The sequence below is a fragment of the Empidonax traillii genome, unplaced genomic scaffold (assembly GCF_003031625.1).
Source record: "Empidonax traillii isolate 1590-97213 ecotype Southwest subspecies unplaced genomic scaffold, ASM303162v1 scaffold223:size1722714, whole genome shotgun sequence".
Lineage (NCBI taxonomy): Eukaryota > Metazoa > Chordata > Aves > Passeriformes > Tyrannidae > Empidonax > Empidonax traillii.
Window position 1 is genome coordinate 51406 of NW_020955416.1, and position 23554 is coordinate 74959.

Here is a 23554-nt window from a genome sequence, read left to right on the forward strand (position 1 = left end):
GTCGCCAGGGCCACTCCCGGCCACCCCCCATCCCAGCGTGGCGGCAGCGAGGACGGGTCCCGTTCCATTCACCCCCAGCGGTTCACTCCGGGGTGCGGGACCGCCGCCCGCCCCCGGCCCGGCCCGGCCCACGGCCGCCGGTTCCAGGGGCGAGCGGGGAGAGCAGCGCCACTGTGCTCGGGGAGGGCGGCACGGAGGGCAGGGGGTCGGTACCTGAGGCGGCGGCGGGGGCGCCCCCGGGCAGCGCCGCCCGCTGCTGCTGCAGGCGGGGGGCGGCGGCGGCGGCGGGGGGAGGCCGCCCCGTCAGCAGCAGCAGCATCAACGCCGGGAGGAGCGGGGAGAGGCGCCCGCAGGGGCCCGGCATGGCGAGCAGCCCGCGGGCAGCGGAGGCATATTGCGGGAGGCCGACGGCTCCCGCAGCTCCGGCGGCCGCGGCACCGGCACTGCGGCGGCGGCGGCGCCGCCCGCCCACGGACGTGCCGGGGCGGGGCCCGAGGCGGGCGGGGCCGCTGAGAGCAGGGGAGGGCCGGGGAGGGGAGTCCGCGTTGCTGGGAAAATCACCCCCGTCGTGCTCGTCTTCCGGGAAGCGGCAGCGTTCGCAGCGGGCCCGGCGCTCCTTGCCCGGAGCGAGGCGCGGGTGCAGCCCCTGGGCGGACAGGACGCGTTGCGGGGCCGGCGCTGCCACGTGGCAGCTCGGAAAGCGCCCCTGCTCTGGCGCCGGCGGTCACATAACCCCAGGTTCTCAGGATCATACGATCTGTCAGGTCGGGAAAGACCCTCGAGATCAGGAAGTTCAAACTGGGACTGACCACCATCTTGTCAACCACTGAGTGCCATGTCCAGTCTTTCCTTAAACACCTTCAGCGGCGGTGACTCTTCCACCTCCCTGGGCAGTCCGTTCCAGTGTTTAATCACCCTTTCCGTGAAGAAATTTCTTCTAATGTCCAACTTAAACCTGCCCTGGCGCAGCGTTAGACTGTGTCCTCTCGTCCTGTCTCCTGTGAGCAGAGCCCGATGCTCACCTGGCTACACCCTCCTGTCAGGTACTTTAGAGAGTGACGAGGTCCCACTTGAGCTCCTTTTCCCCAGGCGAAACACCCCCAGCTCCCTCAGCCGCTCCTCATCACACCTGTACTCCACACCCTTCCCCAGCTTCGTTGCCCTTCTCTGGACTCGCATTCAGGAATATCCCCCCACTCCGATTTTACCCACGTGCATTCGTTATCCTAAGATATGTGCAATGTTTGACATCAGGACTGTTAACGGGAGTAAACATCTAAGTAAGGTGCAGAGATGCCTGTGCGGAGAATCAAAGTTTGAGGAGACACAAATATGGTTATGATGTCTGTCAGTGTCACAGAACTGGGGGATACTAAATTTTTAATGTATGTTTGAGTAGTGAATATAAACTTCTTCGAAAAGTGTAAGATCACTTGATTTGCCTTTTCATAAAACAAAGACTAGCCAAGTAAAATTTTTTATTTTAGACACAATAACATACTAGGCTGAATTCTGTAGTTTTCAGACTGCCCAACATTTCTTCATTGCAGGAAAAAAAGAGGAATAGAGTTACAAACTATAGAGGAGTACAAATTTTCCCATACTGAAAGGAAAAACTGCCGAGTTACTGTGCACATTTCCAACACATCTGCCATAAAACCTAAAACAAAAAAAAAAAAAAAGAGGAAACTAATGTATTTTTCCTTACAATGTTATTCTGAACAGTACAATATAATTGATTCATTGCCATTAACAACAACTTCAAATAGATTTGGGATTGGCATAGGAAATACAATTCACTTTTATTGCAGGTGCTGATGGTTCACTGGAACCATTTGGGGACTGCTGAAGCGTGGCCTGACCTCCCCCATTTGTGCACTGTGAATCATCACTGCTCATGGGGTGATGCTGTGGTGGGAAACCTGCACCCTCCTCAGCAGGTACTTTTCAACACTTTTCTTTATTGTCAGTCTCACTTTTCTTCATCATCACCAAAAAAAAAAAAAAAACACCTTTGCCATAAAAACCTGATTGCATTTGACAGGACCTTGCTTGAAAGAAAGTAAAAGAGCAGAAAACCCAGACAATCATTTACTTGGTGTGGAATTCCTCCAGCAGCTCACAAAGAGCAGAAATTCTTTTTTTTCTTTTTTTTTTTTGTTTAGCAAACATGCTCAGTGCCTGTTTGCCTAATTAACATCCTCTCCCCCAGCTTCCTATTTCAACCTTTTATCTGGGCACTGCAAAGAAAAAACATCTGTTTCTGCACAGCCATTGTTACAACTAAATTAATTTTGGACTCCCTGCAACATTGTGTGGTCTCAGGTAGAGGAAAAGGGTCTACAAAAAACCTGCTCATGCTTCGAGCCATTTGCTTCCTTTGTTTATGAATCTGTCTGATGAGTATCTGTGGTACTGAGAAATACATTGAGAATATCACATATATGTTCATTTCCAAATGCTTTCAGACTTGGGCTTTTAATAAGATAAAAGTTTTTTTGAGAGGAATAGTTGTACCAACTCGGCAGCTGGAACATTTTAAATTAAAGTTGATGACATGAATATGTGCAATTATTTATTTATAAGGGTCTGGGAGGAAAAAAAAATCTTTAATGTTTCATTGAAACTCTTGAAAATGGCTGCAAAAGGGGAATAACACATATGAAAATTAATTGTTTGTACTATATTTAGATCAATGACAAAGAAAAATTAGAGGACACAGTAATGCTCATTTCAGCAAAAATATAATCAAGATTACGTTTTCTTAACCAAATTTTCTTTGAAAAGAGGTGAAAGCTGATAGTAAGTAATTTATTTCAACTACCTGAGTATTTCTGTGTTCTTAAAAGTGCTTGAACTGGCAATTTACAAGCATTAATGTAGTAATGTCAGAAAGTATTAATTAATTTACAAACTAATTATCAAAGCATGCAGTAAAGTATCATACATGTATGCAAAGAGTCAGAATATAATTTGTGAACAGATCTTCTTTCTTGCTTATGGTTACAAAATTTTTTGACTCGGGGTTAATATGTGCCACTTGAGCTGAGAATGTAAAAGCTGTGTAAATGTGACCTTTCTGTATTGAGCAGATAACTGTAAATTACAAACATATACCACAAAATATTTGCTGGAGAATTAAATGCAGTTTTAAAAATACACCTAAGATTTAAACAAACAAACAAACAAACAAAACCAAACACAGAATTCCTGTTGATTAAGAGGTATTTTATTCCAAAATTCTAAAGATCAGAATCAAGTCAACGCTTACATTTTGCAATTTACCCAATCACAACATTTGGAAATTGTATACATACATAGAAAAATACAACCTAATAAAAACAATCAAATTTGCAGTAGGATGAAACAAATGGGTTGAAGGGGAAACCATAGCTTAATAGCTCTATATTTCATACCAGTACAAAATTACAGTGCCACAATACCCATTTTTTTTCACACTTTATAATTTAATACAAAATAAGGTGACTTCAAAGGTGTATTGCTCTCCTTAAATGTACCAAAGACCTTGGAAACAAGTTCAGAGTAACTGAAAATATTCCCGTTTATTTTACAAGTATTTACTATGTGACTAAGGAACAGAAAATGCAGCACTCTTATTGTTAGTGTGTTAAATTCCTGCTTGTGCAAACAATGCTCTTCTGATTTAATGCACGAGCAAAAACAAACAAAAAAAAAAAAAAAAAAAGGCAAAATAATTCCATTACAAAGAAATAAAATGTTACACGTTCAGCATATCTGTATAATAGCAAACACAGGTTTCCTTTATGGACTAGAAAAGTAAAACCTGTCCAAGTTCTTTGAAGATTCAAATGCTACGTTGAATCTTCAATCACTTTTGCAAAAGCCGAAGGGTCAAGTTGCTCAGCTTTAATGCAGCATATCTTGAGAAGGTCATTGCATGAAAGGTTAGATTTCCTGTGTTATATTAAAATCCTACACAGTGGGAAAAAAAATACACCAAAATCCTAAATACCATAATCACATGAAACAGCAGTAACATTACAGATTCCAAACCACTGTTGTGTAGCCTCGAGTCAAACTTTCCACAATGGCCTAAACTGTGCCAGCTCGCAATAACCCAAGAATTACTAATGGATGCACTTGAGAATATACATCATGTTTCACCCAATGTGGGCGATCAAAAACATCCTATTCCTTTCATTTCTCACCTCAGCTGGACACACACTGGTTTTGTTTGTCCTTACAGACACTGACCACTGTGAGCCAACAAATGCTACGTCCCTTCTTAGGCAGACAAAAATGACCAGCTGGGCAGAGAACTAGATCTGCTCATGCTGTGTTGCATGTGGGAATCAGAACCTCAAGACTCAGTACCAGAAGAGTTCAGATCCCACCCACCTCCACGAGATGCAGCACATGATCACGAGCCAAGCTGGCATTTGGTCCTGACAGAAGGCCACTGCCGAGGGATAACCAGCAGGCTCTTCCCATCTCACAGCCGAACAAACCACGGCCTTTGCTGTGAGGCTCATGCAGGGTCTGCCATGAATTTTGTGTTTGCGTTTCCATTTTGCTTTTATAAAATCCTTTTTTTTCCCCCCTCCTCTCATTAACAGCCAGCAGCACTGAACACAAAGGATCATGTTAATCTGGACCAAAGACAAAATCTGACTCAGTTGTCACCAGGGTGATGCTGCTCTGTGGCTGTGAGGGTGTAGGGAAAAAAGTACTGTCAGGGCAACCAACAGCAAAGCCAAATGTTGCACAAATGTCAGTGCAACGTGAATCCTTCCACACCAAGAGCATGCTCACTGTGGCCGAAATATTTTCAATATACCCACGACAGGCTACCTTAAAGATTATTTAAGTGTGGACACAAGTTTAGAAACAACTAAATATTTAAAATATTTCCTTGGAATAAATGCTTTATAAAGAAAGAGCACACATAATAGACTTTCTTAAAGTTCCCACAAACACTACGTGAATCAAAGTTCAACATGTAAATCAAGATTTAAAACAGAAAAATGCGACAAAATTAGGAACTTGATACAAAAATTTCCTCAAAGATTTCAAATTATGTTGATAAACATAGCCCATACTTGATTTTACAGTCACGCTTAAGAAAAAGCTATCTCCACAATTTCATAGCTTCTTGAAAGAGATGTAAACCTATAAATTAGAGTTCCTTGCTTTACATTTGCAAAATATTGTCAAATATAGATAATACACATTTTGTAATACAAATCACTTCACTGACCATGAGATGCTGCAATAATTGCAAACTAGAGTACTTTTATAAATTCATATTCCATTATAAAAGATATAGCTCTTTTAAAATGTTTTTATTGCCTAGAGAATTACATAGCTGTAGATTTTATATTCATAAAAAATATGCTTCTGAAACATAACTCTCAAAAGAAGGCTAATTTTCTGTTACTATACTTGTATTTTTTTTTTAAATGCTTTCAGTATGCATCTTATGTACATCAATTTTGACTCAAAGGCATTCACTTCACTCCAAAATACATTTTTTTAAAGTTTCTCTAAAAAAAATTTAACATCATTCTGCAGTATTTGCTATGAGAATACATCATGGCCTGTGAGTCAGTATGAAATTTATACTGACCTGAGCACATACAAAGCCTGGAATCTTATTGCTGAACGTTTCCCGCACCCCCACTCAGGAAAACTTCCAGTTCTGGACCTCCCTGAAGCACAAATGTTACTTTAAACTGAATTTGGGGGTTTTTTACATCTAATTTTCACTAACTAACCTGGACACTCCACTTACTCACCTTACTGTGGGGATTTTAAACCAAGCCAGAAATCAGCGGATGTGGGAGAAGCAACTGTTTGCTTTTACTCTCCAGCAGAATGCAAGAAATAAAAACCCCTTAAATAAGTACTACTTTATGGGACTTCAGAAATGGAAGGAACTTTCCATGGCTACAGTAGTTGTACCAATAAAATGTACCTTTTTCATCCTGAAAGTTGGCAAAATGAGTTTCCAGTTTGCAGAGTGCAATGACGGTGCAGTTGGCACTGGCATTGACAATGCTACAGTGCCCCTTCCCTGTAAGCTGGAGAGATCTCCATCATGCTTTCCTAAAAGAGGGTTTTAATCTCCTTATAACGCCTAGACATGCAAGTAGTCCCATAAATTTCAAGTCAGCATGGTGCATACATGTAACGAAAGCACACATGTAAGAGTTAGAGCTATAATCTGTCTGACAGTCTTTCAAAACCTCTTAACCTACTAAGATTAAGGCTGGGTAAAACCAATCTCCTCGATAATCAGCTGACAGAGTGTGTGAACTACAAGCCCGTGTTTAGGGAGTGAAATGCTGTTCTACCAAAGACACATTTTGAGGCCAGGATTAAAGCCCCACTCCTCATTCTTTACTATAAAACTAGTAACAATCCTAAAAGTAAAGAAAAAATAAAACACTGGCCTCACTGAAGACCTTGAAAAATCAGTTAAAATTATGCCCTACGGTCTTTCAAATAAAGTAATTATATCTAAACAAACTGTCTAAAACAAACCCATGTAAATGGATAAATAGGCAAGTCCATATCTGGTGTTCATACTGGCCCCCAAAGGCTTTGTGCTGTCTTCCTTACGGACTCAGATGCCATCGTGGTTCAGCGAGTAAGAATGGACTGAAGAGCAAAATCCATTTGTGTATTTTAAATCTCTGAAAGGATGCAGAAATAAGACTTGAATCGAACTGTTCATTTCAGATAATTCTGGGTTTAGCAGGATTTGCTGTATTCACGGGGGAGATGCAGCTTTGAACAAAAACCCCAAGTTACAAAACCAAACCAACCAGACTTTTTGTCCTTTTAAGAGCTTGTCTACATAGAAGTCTCGGTGGTGTAAATCCAGGAGAAGACTTCCTTTGTGTATGTGGCTGCACACAGGGAGTTAATAATGTAACTTATTGCCAAAAGGGAATTATGTTTATAATTATATTATAAACATCTCACAGAGGGCACCTTTGTAATAGTTAAATATGTCCACTCTAAGATCTGTGGAACACAGTTACCCATGGTTGCAAGCTGAGCCACCTCCTAATTTGCAGTTACTTGTCCACTGAAGTGCATAGACAATATTCTTGTGTTCTCTCAGAAGTGCAAGAGGCTTCATTTTACTACGCCAGCGGTGAGGGAAGTGGGCTAAGAATGATGTAAGCCTGTGCTTTTCAACCACTGGACTGTCAGCAAGTTTGAAAAAAAAAACCAAAACTAAAACAAAACAATGAAACAAAATATTTAGTGTCTTTTCTGGTAATGAAATGTATTGAACATAATGAAATGTCTTGTGCAATGAAATGTCTGTGGTGCAGTGGAACACACAATGAATGAGTGAAATGAAACAAGCCAAATCAACCTTCCCTTTTCAAACCCTTTCGCGTTGCCAGCTCTGCTTTGCTTCGCTTGACAAGCTCACTGACTGCTCTCTCAGGGCAGGAGGCAAGGCAGGTGTGAGTGTGGCTGGCAGATAGCCTAGTTCAAAGAGTCCCTGTGTTATTCCATCCTGTACTTGGGCGTGGCCAACCACAAAATGTGAGAATCAACAACAGCTCCCGTAGGGTGGCACCAGGTAACCTGTCACAGAGTATTCCCTCCACTGCCAGAACCTGAAACTCAATCCAAGCAACGTACAGACATCATTTCAAACCCTGGGGAGGTTTGTCCTGTGGAAATTCAGGCTATGGGTTTTTGGCAGCCACAATCCAACATGTTGTCCCTGGCAGAATGTGAATGCGTCTGTGCTGCCAAGAATTCTGTGCAACACCTGGATCCTGCTCTGTGGAAATACACAGCAGAGTCTTTGGATCTTGCCCCGAATTTTCTCCCTAGGTCCCATAGAAAGGACATCAGCCCCAGCTTTCTATTGCTCATTTTGTGTTTGTAGGCTCAATCCCCACAGTCAGAAACCCAGGACCTGGAGAACAGTATTTGTAAAGCCTAGAGGGAAACCACAAGACAGACCACTGAGAAGGCAGGGGAGCAAGTAAAGAATAGGTATCAGCTGGGAATGATTCCACTGAATATTTCATATTTTTTGAGGAGGAGAAAAAATTGTCATCAGACTTAATGGGTCAAAGAACATTCTTCAGTTCTGTAAAACAAGCTACATTCATTTTTTTGTGCAACTAACTTTGAACAGCTAGAAAATGAAATGTAGTGTACTCAAAGGAAAACCAACCAAAACCAAACATATCATCCAACAAGTATCTATGGAAGCTGTTGGCTTCAAGAGCAAATGCAGAATCCACGGAGAAATTCATGGAAAGTTGGTACATGAACCAAAAAAAAAGAGGATGTCTCCTGTGTCCCAGTGAGCGAAGTCAAAGCACTGCATACCAGGTGAGCTTTCCACACAGCAGTCAGTGCAGCTGCATTAGTTGCAGGTGCAAACAGGATTAATACAAAAAGGAGGATTTAAATATATTGCTCTTATTTTGCAGGTGCTGATGCCGAGGCCAGCAGCTCTGCAGTTGTGAGTGTTGTTTTTGGGTTTTTTTTTTGCTGATGGGGAAGCCAATATTTGTAACCAAGACGTAGGCAGTTTTAAATTTGAGAATGTCTTACAGATAAAACTCTGCTTAAGCTTCTGATGTTCCTTCCCCATTCTCGTGTGGTTGCAGTTGTTCTCTTTCTTGTTCTTCCTGAGGTGGCCTTACACGTTTGAAAAAGCCCATCTGTGATTCAGAGAATAAAGAAATTGCATGGTGATTTGCCAAACATACACTTCCTTTCTCTTCCCTCCTTAACTGATCACATTATTTTTATTTCCTACTCTTTTTTCCTCATTTTTGACCTCCAAAGGCAGTAAATATTAAAAATTAAACCAAATAAGCCAGCACAGTCACAGACATCCTCTTTTATTCACCTTCTTCCTGACAAAGCTGAAAAGCCTTTAGTTATCCAAAAACTTAACTGGTCCAGATGATTAGGGGACCAAGGTATTTCTGCAACCTGCTGGCACTCTAAGAAATAACTCATCATAGAAGGAAAAAAACAGACACCACTTACCCTGTACATAACAAACACTAGAACAGCCAAGAGCAGTAACCCTGCTAGGACAGCCAAAATTATAACCCACACAGGCACCGGCATAGGCTGTGGTTGAATACCCCAGGTAATATTTGTGGTAACCTGACAGAGAAACACAATAAATTGTGTTATTAACATCTGATTAATGGTGACATAAAGATTTGGCTGACCCAAGTTTAACAGGATTTTAAAATTAAATGAAAACAGGGGGCTGGGGTTTGTTTGGTTTGGGTTTGCATTTTTGCAATAACGTGGCAGCATATTTTCTGTAATGCTTGATGATTTTCAGTAAAACTGTAGGAATCTGGGAATATTTGGGAGTTAGAGAAAAATAATTCAGGGCTGTTTGTTTGTTTGTTTTCTTAAAAGGTGGTATTGTTTGAAACAAAAATCAACTCCACAAGGCTTATGAGAGAAAAAAACCCCAGTTAATAATATGCATTATGATCCGCAGTAAAAAATAAATCCATCACAATCCTTTTCAACCTTTTTCTTAGGACCTTTTAATGCTACAGTGCTTACCAAAAACTTTTAATTGGGCAGCCCAAGCAAATGGCCTATGTATTCCTGTCTGTTTGCACCCTGTCTGCTTTCTTTTGGAAACCCTCTGGGGCACAGATGCTCTTTTTGTTCTGCTTTTCCATAGTACATAAAATATAATAAAGGTCCATTATTCAAGCTCTCAGTGCTACCACAGTAGAAAACAAATTTCAAGTAAAATATTTCTCCAACAACAATGGAATTAAGAAGAACATTAGGACTGCTCACCATCATTTCATTTTCAATTAAGTCTTTCAAGATAGAAATATTGTCAACTCTAGTCTTAGCTTTACCCTCCACTGTATAACTGAAATTAATATATGAATCAAGCAGCTGGTAAAATTACAGTTATGCCAAGCCACAAAAATGCTACCCAACAATAGTTATTTTTGTATTAGTTTTTATGTGATAAGTTTTTAAGTGATTATGTATGGTAACTCAAGCTGGATGTAAATGACTTACTACTGTGGAGTTGTGGATATCTTCAAAGGAAAGGTTCTTATAAGGGAACTCGATAACGCTAAAAGAAGCAGATGATTTGAGGGAGTAGGAGTGATTCTGATTTTCTTTCTGTGTAAGAAAAACAAAATCAGTATTGCACATGGATACAAAAGTCACTTTTAATGTCTCCGAAACGGGGACAGAATATTCACGGTCACTCACGTTCATGAAAGTTTGGGTCCAAAGGCGGGATTTTAAATACAATATTGCACTCTTTCCCCTTTCCAGGTGGCCAACTTGACACACAATCTTTAAACAGTCAGCAGTTCCACAGCCCTGCACGTAAAAATAGGAAAGATATTTTAAGTATGAAAAGTCATTAATGGCAGTACATTTACTCAGTCACATTTACTTCACACACATACACACCCTATTGTCCTCTTCCCCTGGTAAAGGACCATCAGCTATTCCAATGCATTAAATAACCTGCAGTACCAGATAATTACTCACAGTTTGCAGTTAGAAAGACAGTGATATGGTGATATGTTTACTTCCTAGGACAGATTATTTCCAGCCTTGTTCAGACAGGCCAGCTCCTCCGTGTGCTGACTGCAGGGTGTTGTGGAATCAGCTGTGCTTTGGAGAAGAGGTGCTGCCTGAAGCGCTCCCCTGCTCCCTCCAGGTGCCCTGTTTTGCCAGCCTTGCTCCTTTAGGAGCAAGTTTGATTTTCAAACAGCTCCTCACAGAAGACTGTGCTGCCAACACCTGGGTGCTGGAACACGGAGATCTTACCAAGGTATGCACGTCCCCTTCAGCGGCAGCCAAATCCCTGCGGCTGATGCGATGGCCACGAGCATCTTCCCTGACAAGGGTGTCATTCTTATCGTCCTCCTTAGAAGCAGAAATCTAAAGGTGCACACCGAGGGAAACCCAAACAATAGATTAGACGGTTGCAAAACTGATATCAAGGAAGCGTGTAACTGCAGGTTATTTCTCTCCTGCTATCCTGGCTGTTCCTAAGCTGTAAATGAAGTGTTACTCCTGTCTTTTCTAGATCACTTATGCAAATTTATACCAGCAGCTAACACAGAACCTCAAGTATCTTAATTCTTCCTCAACTCAGAACTTTGTCATTGATATAAAAAAAGTTGCTCTTAGATGGCAACAGATAATTCAGTTTCACAATCTTTAGGACTTTTGCTCAATGTTTCAGTTTTTAACTCTGAAAACACAGCAGTACTATGATATTGATGTACAACATAGCACTAACAATGTATACATGTGATCAGAGACACTCAAAATCTTTTTTAACACGGGCTTGAGGAAGTGAACAGCAGGTTAATTAATTATTTCAGTAATCCCTTAGAAATTCCCAAAGCAAAATTACAAATTTACACATGGGACTAGGCAGAGCCATGCTCCTTGCCCTCTACATAACAAAACTATAGGAGAAAACTTGAAAGAGTCATAAAAAATATATTCTTGCAAATGGTATAGCAGAAGCACAGATTTTTATTTAATATATATATTCACTAAAGTTTCTTTCTGATTATCAAAGATACAAGAGTATTCTTTGTTGTTCTGTACATGGAATAGCTTCCCTGCTTGCTTAAATTCTTTTAGAACTAATGATTTTTACTACTTGTTCTAAACTGTCTTGGAATTCAGCTAAATACACTGAATTTTGAGGGATTTTGAGGGCTTACAAACCAACCATTCCAGTCCTGCTCACCTTAATTTTCAGTGGGTTGATCTCCATGTCCGACGTGCAGTTCATGGGCCCATCCATTTCATACTGGACAATATAGAGCAGCGTGTTGTTCTTGTACTTATAAGGCCACTGCAGTGTCATCATCACCTTGCTGAATGCACTTGGACCGTTATTTCTCAGCTGATTATGGAAATAAAGTTTACAGATGTAAAAAAAAAAAATAAAGCAAAAAAACCCAAAACACCAAAAACCCAACAATGCCACCTTCTCTGGTAATGTGCATGAAATTTGTTATTTGATATTTGAGCCATAAATAATAGTGCTCTCACCCCTTCCACATATCGAAATAGCATCAACAACTTCATCTAAAAAGCGGCAGCCAAACTTCAGTTCCCCAACAGGCAAAACTTCAAACTACTTCTGTAATTTGATAAAATGTAAACTGAAGAAAAGCTACATGGCATTAGGGTTTTTTGCCTTGAATTAATGTAATTTTTGGCTGATAAAACATGTTTTTTTTTTTTTAGTCTATTGGATGAATCACAGCCTGTACCTGCCTGAGCCAAGATAGTCTGAGCACAGATTCATACAACAGCAAGTTTCATCAGATAAATGGCCTCTTAAGTTCTAGGACAACTTTCAGCTATTACCATTCACACAGCTCTCGATAAGTTGTGTTTAATTAAACAATCTAGATTAAAGCTGGGATCATTCTCGTATGGAAATTTTAAATACTTGAACTTTCTCAAGGCAAAAAGACTTCACAAGAATGATTGAGAACAACTGGAGTACAAATGAGGATAACTCAATAATTTACAGCCATGAGCCATTTCCTGAGCAAAAAAAGTGACTTCAGGTGTTTTACCTAGAATTAAACAGCGAGAATGTGCAATTATGTAAGTAACCAGCCCCTTCTGTCTGGCCATTCCTGTTGCACCAACTGCAGGCATTCTACCCCTTCTTGCAGACAGCATTAAAAAAAAATAACACCTTTCCTTCCATGCAAGATGAAAATAAAGAAAAAAAATAAGTCACAATTTACTACAGAGGAAAACTCCACCAGAAGATTTCTTTTCATTTATCACAGAGCTGTGTCACTGGAGTTAGCAGCAATTCCCTACCTCATAAATATGCTGAACCAGAGGCCCAATATCATCTTCTGTTTCTGGGTTCTCCTTCGGCTGCCAGTTTGCAATAGGCAGGAATATGTGATCAGGAGATGACACACTGAACAGGGGAGCAAAGAAGCTGTTATTATCAGCTATCAAAGGATAAATATTATTCTCTAGAATATCTAAAAAAAAAAAAAAATCAAAATGCTTAACATACAACCTCCAACTTTTTTATCCTCATATAAAACCAGAAAAAACAGAAGCTGAGTGGTTTGAACATTCAAATTTTCAGTTTTCTTCTCTACATGAAAAGATTACCCTCGTATTTAGGAATATTTTTCCTGCCATAAAGTTTGCATTCATCCTGCAGCATCTAGGAAACCACTCCCAGAAATAAAAAAACATGCAGCTGAAAACACAAAGGATGGGTTTTTTTTCCTTCTAAAAATAATGTCTAGTAATGGAGGCACAACATTCCTTTTTGGAATTGTTTTTTAATTATATAAAATGATTTAAGATCTGAAAGTCCGAAGGGTGGCTAGAGAATACCATGTTGTCTTTCTGATTAAAAATTCCCTAAGCCTTCCTGAAAATTTATGCAGACCTGAAAGAAAGTTCAGTGAATATAAAGAAGAAAATGCACAAATCTCATAAAAATGTTTATTAAAATAGTATCAATGCTTACCCTCTGATTTCAACAGCTGCTAAAATAGCAAGGTCAGCCTGATAGAATGCTACTGGGCTTAGATTGTCATACAGGTTGGAACTGCAGGGAAAATAAAAGCTAATTTATTAAATAAACAAAGTATTTATTAAAAAAAAAAAAAAAACACACCTTAAAATAATTCTATGTACCCCAGAGAAGATCACTTCTTCCAAAGAGCTGGAGTCACCTGCCACTGGCACACCTTACTAGCTCATGGAAAACAGGGAACACAATTGAACAGGCAGCAATGGGAGATCCAAGACATATTTAATGCTGCCAAGGCCTTTCATTTATTTATACCATTAAGATTAAATGGTGGGTTGAAATTTATTTAACTCTTGTAGGTGAAAAATATGTCTGTGGATGAGAATAATTTAGTCACTACACTAAAAGAAAAAATGAAGCCCTAAAAAGGAAAAAAAAAAAGCTTTTAGTCCACCGTGGGGAAAAAACAAACCAGCTGAATTTGTACTGTCTACTGAGCAACATAAAACTGTACTGGGTAAAGATACTCCTAATCATCACATCTCCAAATCTTAAACATCATCTCCAGAAGGTATAAACTCAGGTTTATATATCCTATTCTTATGACAGTGCTGTTCTTATCTGATAATTACCGTGAACACAACTCTTCCTCTCCATTTAATGGTCAGACTCTTCTATGCTCTCTATTGTGAGGGTCCAGTACTCAGACCACCCTCTCATCCTCAAAATCTACTGAAATGTGAAATTCTGGCTTTGCATTAGAGGGAATTCAGAGTCCAAACAGGGCTATAAACCCAAAGCCATTCTGAGGCACTGCAAGAGTGTCAAGGCAGCACGATGGTATGTGGGTACCAATGAGTTCCGTGTTTATTTTCCAAACAACTGTGAGGCAAAGACCAGGGAATTAGTCCAAGGTGAACCTGAGTAGCTCACAGGCTATTTACTGGCCATATTTTCTGCCAGGCGAGCTACACTTTCATGGATTTCCATACCTTCGGATTTGCAAGTCAAACTTCACAGAGGTGTCCATCTCAGACTGCTGGTGCACACTGAAACGCAGGCCAGCTAACAGCTTGGGGAAAACATCACCATGGGTCAGTGCAAGCACCATAAAATACACCATGAACAGCTTCTTAATGCTCTTAATACTACAGCAGGATGGCTTGAGACTTGTGGCCAGGAGAGAACACACACAGAACTGGCAAATAAAACCTGCCCACTTCCTCAAGACTGGAAAGGCACCTCCCTCTCCGCAGATCAAAGCCAAAACACAAAAGTAAGGATTACATCATGCTCCTCGCCCTTGCTTCAGCCATTTTCACACATAACTGACCCTCCCTGAGCACTGCAAAAAGTGCTGTAGTTTAAAGAACAGGACACAAATGATTCCAACCCATTCCCAAGGTTTGTGCTAAGTCAGTGATGGATAGTTGCTTTAACAGCTGTGCCATTCAGCTTGATATACTTCAAAACACTTTGGAGATGGTTCATCTACGTTCATCTATGCAAAATGGCCCTTGGAAGAAAAGCATCATCAAAGCGTTTATAACTGTGATTTTTCACTTGATTTCCTCAGAAAATAAGACTTATTATATTGAATCATCATAAAATCTGTCAGGTCCCACTAATTGTTTTTTAATTCTTCCAATATCAGCTACATTTGGTGGAATTACAGAGGTCTCAGCTAGACAAAACTCCCTCTCAGTCTTCATAAAATTAAGCAGAAGAGGGATGAACTAAGAGAAAGGTGTGCCATGAGCTAGCTCCTTATTATATAGTGAAAAATACATATCAGATAGAGACAAACTCATGAGGGACTAGATTTTCATTAATTCCAGTATTTAATGAACTACTCATTTTTGAGTTGCATCATAAAACTCATGACCACTCCTTTCAGCCTTTAATTTAGCTGGAAATTTGAAACCAACCAGCACCATCCTAACCAAACATGTGGGCAGCTAAATGCCAGCTATCTCTGATCCCAATTTCCTGCGAGTAAACATCCTGCCCAAACATTGCTGTGATTAAGAAAAATGCCGCCTGCCCTCCTGTTTGAGCTCCCAGACACCAGCTGGAGTAAACCTTACCTTAGTTCCTGCTTTCATGGGATTTCCCAGGTCACAAACCACCATGCGAGTTTCGTTCTCTGTTTTGAATGCACAGGACAGCCTGGCTAAAGCCTGCAGCAAACCAGAAAGAAATGTTAAAGAATACCATCCTTTGCATCTGGACACCTGAATGAAATCTGGAGATGCTGCATTAATTTAAATATAAATTTCTCAGCCTGAAGTCAGTCAAGCACTAAAATCAAATAAAATCTGAGTATCACAGCTTCCCTGGAGCTGAGTGTTTTTGACACAGGATATGTCTCTTTCCAAGGTTATAAGAAGGGACATTCCAATACTCTCATACCGGGTAGCAATTATGATTTCTGTGACATAAAGCATTTCTCCACGTGCTTCTTTACGACCTGTGTGAAGATCAATAGGAAAATAAGGATTGGAAGGCAACTGGATCTCCAATCCAAAGATTGGAAGGCAAAATAACATGAAACCCTACTGGCTTACTCATAAAAAGGTCTTAGGGGAGCTATGACATTTTGGATAAAGCCACTACTCAAGGTTTAGAGTAGCAGAGAAAAACTGGAGAACTGAACCAAAGCAGGGTCCAACAGATAAGAAAAGTCAGGGAAGAGATTTCAATATTTTGTGCAGTCAGGATAACCCATGGCTTTCTACAGATTCAGGTGGAAGAGCACAGTAATACCCAACAATCACCTCTCACCTCACAGCTGCCCAGCTCAAACTAAATTAACGAGGGCCCTGTTCAACCCAAGACTTGCAGCAGATGAAACACAACGGGCCCCAAGCAGACAGTTGGAATTTACCTCGTTGTTCCGGACGACTCCGATGAAATCCGCTTGAGGTGGGACGACGACAAAGAGCTCTGCTTCGTAGGCTCCTTCCCCTTGGTTCTGGGCACTGACAATGAGTGTCAGGGGGTTGTCATCACCAATATAGATCTGCTTCTGATCACTGCAAAAACAGTAAAAAAAAAGAGCTCTGTGTTCACATTTTAAAGGGTACTGAGGTGGCTGAACTTACAGAAATGAGAGACATTCTGAAACTTCACCAAGACATCAGAGAAATCTCAGAGGCAGTACCTACACTTCAGGAAAGCTCTAAATTGTTTAAAAAAAAAATCTCCTATCTACAGTCACAGAAATGGAGCAAATACTGGGTCATTCTTGCTGTGTATGTCCAGTGTAGGACAAATAAACACAGTGAAGTCAGAGTAGGGGCCAGGTGGTAGTGGGGGGTGTCTCTCCCAGCATTACATGCTAAAGACTTCAGGCTGAAAAGCAGAAAATGGGTTTTCTTTAAAATGGATAAGCATGAGTTTAGATAGAATACATCGAGGAGTCCTCCTTATTTCAACACATCTTTCAAACAAAAGTATTACATGGTCTAGAATTTTAGGATTTAAGTAGGGAAATTCCTTTTCCTTGTGGTATTTTTCTCATGTATTTACCTTTCTACTGACACCTCCAGCTTTGGTTTGCAGATATTATCCTCCCCACAATCCAGCAGAATGTGTGCCTATGCAGAAATCAAATGAATATTGTTGTAGTAATTCCTGCATCTGTTCCAACATACATTTCCAACATAATAGTGTCCCACCACTATGAAAAAAAAATAATTCTGGATAGCTGGTTATGAGATATTTTCATGTCATCAGTCTCAGAAGAGAACAAATGAGTACATAGACGGCACTGTGCCTCATCCTGCCCCACTGCAGTTCCAGAACTGATGTCGACACCTTAACCATCTTTCCATACTTTGAATAATCTGCTCATATTGGAGTTGCTCCTCCACTATCCTCTTTACAACCAAGTGAAAAAAATCTGTGTAAAGGGCAGAAACAGAAAAAAAAAACTCCCTATGTTTATTATCTTAAGAGAACTAGAGGGATAAACATAATGTACATAGAGCAGCAATGGATGAAACACTCCAAGCCTTCAATATTAATGCTTTCAGTACTACTCTAACTGCTTTTCTCCAGGACTCTGTTAATTAGGATGTGTGAAAAGGAAGTCCAGCCAGAGAAACGAAAAAAAAAAAAAATTAAAAAAAAAAATCAAAGACAGAAAACCAAATTACAATAACCATCAATGTTTCCATAATTCAAAGACCAGAGCCCAGATGTATATTTAGGTATCTTAATTTTTCAGAAGTCCTTAGATAAACATGAGTTTTGAAAGTCGAGTTCTGTGATGGCAGAGCGTGTGAAAATTATACCTGTCTGCTCATATTAGCAGGAGTGAACTGGTTGAGGATGGGGTGCAATCCTGTGGCATCTGCAGCTGTCCTATAATCCAGACGGTACTCCATGAAGATAGTAATGGGAGTTAGCTTGTCTCTAAATTCAGATTCATCCTGGGGAAAGCAAGGATCTGAATTACAATTACAGGAATGAGGAGGCCAAAACAACATGACAACTTCTGAGGTCTTCCCAAACTAGAAAAATCTCCTGTCAGGAAACCTGCAGCAATGTGCCTGCTTAACAAATGGAAAACTGCAGCACACAGGAGTGTTCAGCCATAGAACTCTAACAGCAAGGAAACTAAGGGCTGCAACAACTCCACCCTTTCCTGGCAGACAAAATTCAGTTGGCTTTAAGATCCTCATCTTTGGATTTAGGACTTTTCCTTTCCTAAAATCATTGCTTTGCGCTCTGGAGTTGCTGACTTTCAGTATTGGTAATTTCAAATCATCCCGTTTGTCAGATGTTGGCTCTGCCTTTCAGAGTAACTACAAACCAGCTCTTAGCTCTGTGTTAGGCACAGATTTGATCAGTGCTTAGTTTCTGACACTCGTGGAAATTACTGGCTGTTGATTTATAAGGACTCGGAGATAAATCTGTTTCTTCTGCTGGGTTACACTTTTAATTGTGTTATTATCTGTTCACATTTGTGGGGACTAAAACAGAAAGACTGTGAAAAAGCAAACTTATTACTTTAACTTTCTCCGTCTCCTCTGTTATTTGCTGATCTTGGCTTTTTAGTTGCAGATCCATATTTCTCTTTCTTTATTTTTTTTTTCTTTACCTCCAAAGTAGATGGACAACTTTTGGTTATTGAGTTTCATATTTCCTGGAAATTACAATTAATTGACTCATTCAAGAATTGCTAACAAAGTTCTGAACTAAATTTCCAATCCATTTAGGGTCCAGGGCCTCATTCCCAGTAATATCCATCATTCATCCTCTGACAGCAGCAATAACGCAGGACAGACACATGGCCTTAGTAATTTCAGGTCTGTCCTGAAATAGACATAAAAAATTAACATAAATGGCCACTTACCCTCAAGAAGGCATCGAGTTCTTCACAGTTCATTTTGCCCCCCTTGGTGATAGTCATGTTCTTAGAGTGGCTGGGCTGTTTGCTGTGGAGAAAGAGAGCTCTCCTTATAGCTCCCTTCTGTTTAAGTTTATCCAACAGCAGCTCCACTTGGAAATCTGTCCAGTGCAAAGCATTTTTGGGTTAGGTAAGTTCTATTCCATTCAACACAGTGCAGATTCCCATCAGAAATGGGGTTGGACACTGATTTCAGCTACAGTGACAACACAGAGCTTGCAACTTTTCAAACTTCCAGTTCTTCCAGTGTAAAATCTGTTACTACATTAGTTCTCAAGCACTGTAGCTGTCCTAAATTGGACTCTGCTTTTCCCTTAAAAATCTAGAAACATATCAGAGCATGAAACATTTATAATGTATAATTCCTATAGAACTGCAAGGACAAAAGTCAAATCTTTTCACCCCAGAAATCTTTAAAGCAGTTTTGCATAGAGCAGTTGTGTATTTAAACTCTATTGCTAATCTAGGCGATTACAGCCAAAAAAAACCCTGTTGAAGAGAGTCACACAAGGTTACCCAAGGGGAAGGAGTGTGCTGAAAGGGCAGCTAATTCTTTCAATAATGGAAATAACAATGACCTGTTCTCATGTCTGCTAACAACACACAAAGACTTTAAAGTTTTTAAACAAGCAGAACTTACTGAGTGAGTTCGGGAGCTTGCCTTTGCCATCCGCTTTTAAGCAGAACTTTACTTTGAAGCTGTTTTGGAGGAAAAGAAAATGCTTATTTCATACACTTTCTCTCCCATTTTCTCCTAAAATTCTTCACTGTTTATTTCTGTTCAAAGGTCTTATTTTGTACTGTCTGTTCTCTCAGCAAAAAAACCCCCTGTATTTGTCTTTTTCCTTATTAGTTGGCTGGACTTCCTGAATCCTTTAAAACTGGAAGCTTACAAAAAAAAAAAAAAAAAAAAGCCAAGAAAGTCCCTCCCCTCAAAGGAAAACACAGATACCCTGCTTACCAAGAAACTTTTACATCTCCCAGTGAACAGGCTTTGTTTTCTGGGTTCAGAATGGTTGGATTAACTTCCAGAGCAGCATTTACTCGAATAACTGGTCTAGCCCTGCAAAGAAAACATCCTCTTGGAACAGCATTCAACACCAAGTTAGACAATACCTGCCCCATCAAATTGTGAAATATGTACAAACACACAATATTCAGTGAAACCACAAGAAAAACAAATAATCAACGAGTAGATGAGGGAAAAGCGGGGAGCTTTTCTGTGCCCTTTCATTCCCATCAGTCAGAACACGGACAGCTGTGTAAAGAGGAAGTCCTATCTGTTTCTGGCACTAACAAACAAGGTATTGTCCCAAAGCGAGCAAGCCTGGATGAGAACATGGGGATTCCAGTGGAGTAGCAGTATGTGTCAGAATCTAGAGAGCTGTCACTCAGAAAGCCTTGAAGACAGCTCATTTATATTTCCTCTTCACTATACTGAGAAAGATGAATTCTAGGCAGCAGACTGCAGGTATACTCAGTAAAAACAGCACTGCAACCTTTTATTTCACCTCCAGCATTCTGGAAAAGGGTGGAGTGGCAGAATTTCAGACTGATCCTGCCTTCTTTTTTCATCTCAAGGACCCCCCTGAGCTTCCCCTCTGCTTGCACTTGGGTACAAGCCCAGCAGATCCTCACCTGTACAGAACAGCTGTGTCAACACCAAAGGCTCCAACAATCAAGTCTAGGGGAAAAAAAAAAGGGGGACATATTACCCATTACAATTTATTTATTTATTTTTTTAAAAATATGCTGTTTGCTTTAGAGGTGGGGCTGCTATTTGGGTCAAGTTATTTGAAAGTGCATTTAGAGCAAAGGAGGACCTGGATATCCATTTTTGTCCACGTCTGTGGCTCCTTTCAGTGAGTAGCCAAAACTGGGCGGCATAGTTCGAGCAGCCCACTGCCCCTCCAGGATTTGGGAGGGCACTGCATTCAAACCACTTGCTCTCCCATTGTAGATGTAGACAAGTCCTCTCTTGTCCTCTCCACCGTAGGGTGCAGCCACTGCAATATCTGAAAAGCAAGACAGGGACTGTCAGCATCTCCAGACACAGAGAAAGGGAACGTTTTTGAGCTTACATCAGTCAGTCGTTTCTGACATTACAGCTTCAGTGTGTGTCAGGAGGGAGGAAATGCACCCAGCCTTTAAAACACTCATCAACAACCTTGGTTTGGTTATTTTTTTTAATTGGATGCTGGATTTTTTCTAGAAAGCATAAATGTTTAACAAGAACCCTTCACAGACTTGAAGGGCGGGGAGCAGGGAAAGAAATAGTTCTGCAAGCACTTCTGCACCTCAATATAACTGACTTGCAGTCAAATCTTATGGATTTGGAATGCTTTTGAGATTATTAAAACACACAGAATGAGTAATTGTTGGTGCCAAATCACAAAACTAAGTGGGGCTATCTTCCCATTTCATTAACACGCTTGTGTTCCTCCAAAGGGTGTGACATTTTAATAATTCTGGAAAACTTAAATCATCCTAAACCAATGGTAAATATGAAATTCCAGTCTATCCTGATCATGGCTTGGCAACATGTTTTATGGAGAACTCTCAGTTAGTGCAATTTTTCTATCTCTTAAAGCGTAATAAATTTAAGAGTACTCATTTTCAATGACTAATAAACAGTAATAAACAAAATGTTAATTAGACCGCAAGGACAGCTTTAGAAGTGCAAACATGATGTACATTCAACAGTCAAAGACTAAACACGAAACACTGTACAGAATAATCTCATTTTTCCTTCCTCTTTACTTAAATTTGAGAAAGTTCGATGAAAAGAGCAAGGGCTCAAAATTTACCATTTTGTATTTTTATATTTACAAACTTTATGACACCAGTAAAAATTCCAAATCTTGCCACCATACTGTGATGGAAAATATTTTAACTAACACTCTCCAAATAAAGCAGAGCAAAAACCAAAACAAATAGATTAAATAACAGTAGAAAAATTAAAAAGAGGCAGCTTTTGCTGTGATTTTCTGGCCTGCAGTTTATTTCAGATTAAAGTATGATGGAAACATTTTTGGGATAATTTCATCAGGGGACTAGAGTTTTGGCTATCAGCTGTAACCTTTCCAATGCCTTTTGTAAATAGCTGCAGTGATATCACATCTTCACACTGATTCTGCATGTTAGTAGCAACTAAAAAGGTCCCTTCCAACTCAAACTATTCTATGATGTTATGATTTCATAATAGAAAATAAATTAAGAGCTTCATGAGAATTTGAAATATTAGCCTGCTGTAATTTTTGATCTTTCAGAAATTACTTATCTTGTGAGCAGAATGGAAAAAATGAGCATTTTTGGAGAAACTCAAATTCCTTACTACTCTTGAGGCAACACTGGAGTATGATGTGCATAACCAGATGTTCTCCCTGGGATTCCTGGAAGTCTCCATCCTAAAACTACATGTTTCCTGCCTGTTTCCTTGCTCTCAATTCCTAAGTGAAAGTAACAAGTTCCTAAAGTAACAAGAAGCAAAGGCAAGGAGTCTGAGAGTCCTCAGCCTCAGCTGTGGCAGACTCAGACTTCTCATCCAATTACTGGCTCCAGACACTCAGCTCTTGGGACAGCCACCCCTAGTTTTTAGGAATTATTTTCACCAAACCTTCCCATTTTGGAATGGACTTGTCTCAGGAAAATCTCTTTTATGAGAACATTTTTAACCAGCTCTCTGAAACATATCCTTCCTTTCCGTCCTCATTGTGTTTCTGGAGCACAAAGTCAGTTTGGAATGGAATGGAAATGGGAGGCTTCTACTGCAGGTGTCCTAACAAGTCACAGGGCAGAGCTGAGTATTTAACCAGAGTTTCTGTTGGAGTTATCACCCAGAAAGCAAAGAGCTGCTCAGTGGAACAGCTCTTTGTAATCCATGCTGCAGCTGCAATGGTATAGTCTCTGCTCGATGCATCCATGGAACTCCTGTTAGCATTCCTGGGAGTAGCATACAAGCATCGAAAGGAGTCTAGACCTCGGTGTCCACCACTCAGCCACGGCAGGAATGTCGAGTGTTTGTGTGCAGAATCCACAGTCAATGTGTGCTGGCTGTGAGCCCTCTACCAACAGGAGCCCCTGATGGACAAAGGATGTCCTACCATTGAAGCCGTCCTGGTCCAGGTCCCCCAGCGGGGCGATGGAGCTGCCGAACCGTGCGAAGATCTCGAAGCCATTCAGCTTGGAGGTCTGGAACCCTCCAGAAGGTCTCTGCAGGCAGATGGACACCTGGCCGACCTCCTGAAGTTTCCCATCTGAGCCTCGATCCATGAAAAGGGGGGCTCCAATAAACAGATCTGTATAACTGGACCACAGAAGGACAAGGTTCTTCAGCAGTAGCACGAAAATTCATTCTCTTAAGCATCTGTTGGTAGGATTAACTCAGCACTGAAGCCAACACCAACATCCAAATTAACTGTCTTTAAATTTCCACTGAAGGCAAACATTTATAGGCAGAGTAAGCACAAATATACCAGAATTTAATGCATTTAAAATATGTGAATGCACACGTGTATTTATGCAGATAAATACAAAACCAAGCCCTCAATTGTTAAACCAAATGTTGAGTGTTAGCAAGAGTGCTGTGCAGACACGTG

The 23554-nt window shown here is 40.4% G+C and overlaps 2 protein-coding genes across 2 annotated transcripts in view; both read right to left on the reverse strand.

Moving 5' to 3' along the window:
• Positions 1–815, reverse strand: part of FAM171B (family with sequence similarity 171 member B) — a 29237-nt gene extending 28422 nt beyond the window's left edge. Inside the window, exons 1-2 of the mRNA XM_027887804.1 lie at positions 755–815; positions 214–711 (exon numbers count right to left, since the gene is read on the reverse strand). Coding sequence (XP_027743605.1) covers positions 214–711; positions 755–815 — 559 coding nt within the window. The remainder of the gene's footprint in view (positions 1–213; positions 712–754) is intronic.
• Positions 816–5963: 5148 nt separating this feature from the next.
• ITGAV (integrin subunit alpha V) overlaps positions 5964–23554 on the reverse strand; it is a 37049-nt gene continuing 19458 nt past the window's right edge. The window contains exons 12-30 of the mRNA XM_027887837.1: positions 23060–23262; positions 20780–20971; positions 20595–20640; positions 19918–20019; positions 19597–19655; positions 18903–19057; positions 17839–17976; positions 17072–17139; positions 16428–16575; positions 15628–15720; positions 14533–14612; positions 13535–13615; positions 12859–12964; positions 11759–11917; positions 10819–10932; positions 10249–10362; positions 10048–10155; positions 9025–9147; positions 5964–8690 (exon numbers count right to left, since the gene is read on the reverse strand). Coding sequence (XP_027743638.1) covers positions 8595–8690; positions 9025–9147; positions 10048–10155; positions 10249–10362; positions 10819–10932; positions 11759–11917; positions 12859–12964; positions 13535–13615; positions 14533–14612; positions 15628–15720; positions 16428–16575; positions 17072–17139; positions 17839–17976; positions 18903–19057; positions 19597–19655; positions 19918–20019; positions 20595–20640; positions 20780–20971; positions 23060–23262 — 2185 coding nt within the window. The 3' untranslated portion in view covers positions 5964–8594. The remainder of the gene's footprint in view (positions 8691–9024; positions 9148–10047; positions 10156–10248; positions 10363–10818; positions 10933–11758; positions 11918–12858; positions 12965–13534; positions 13616–14532; positions 14613–15627; positions 15721–16427; positions 16576–17071; positions 17140–17838; positions 17977–18902; positions 19058–19596; positions 19656–19917; positions 20020–20594; positions 20641–20779; positions 20972–23059; positions 23263–23554) is intronic.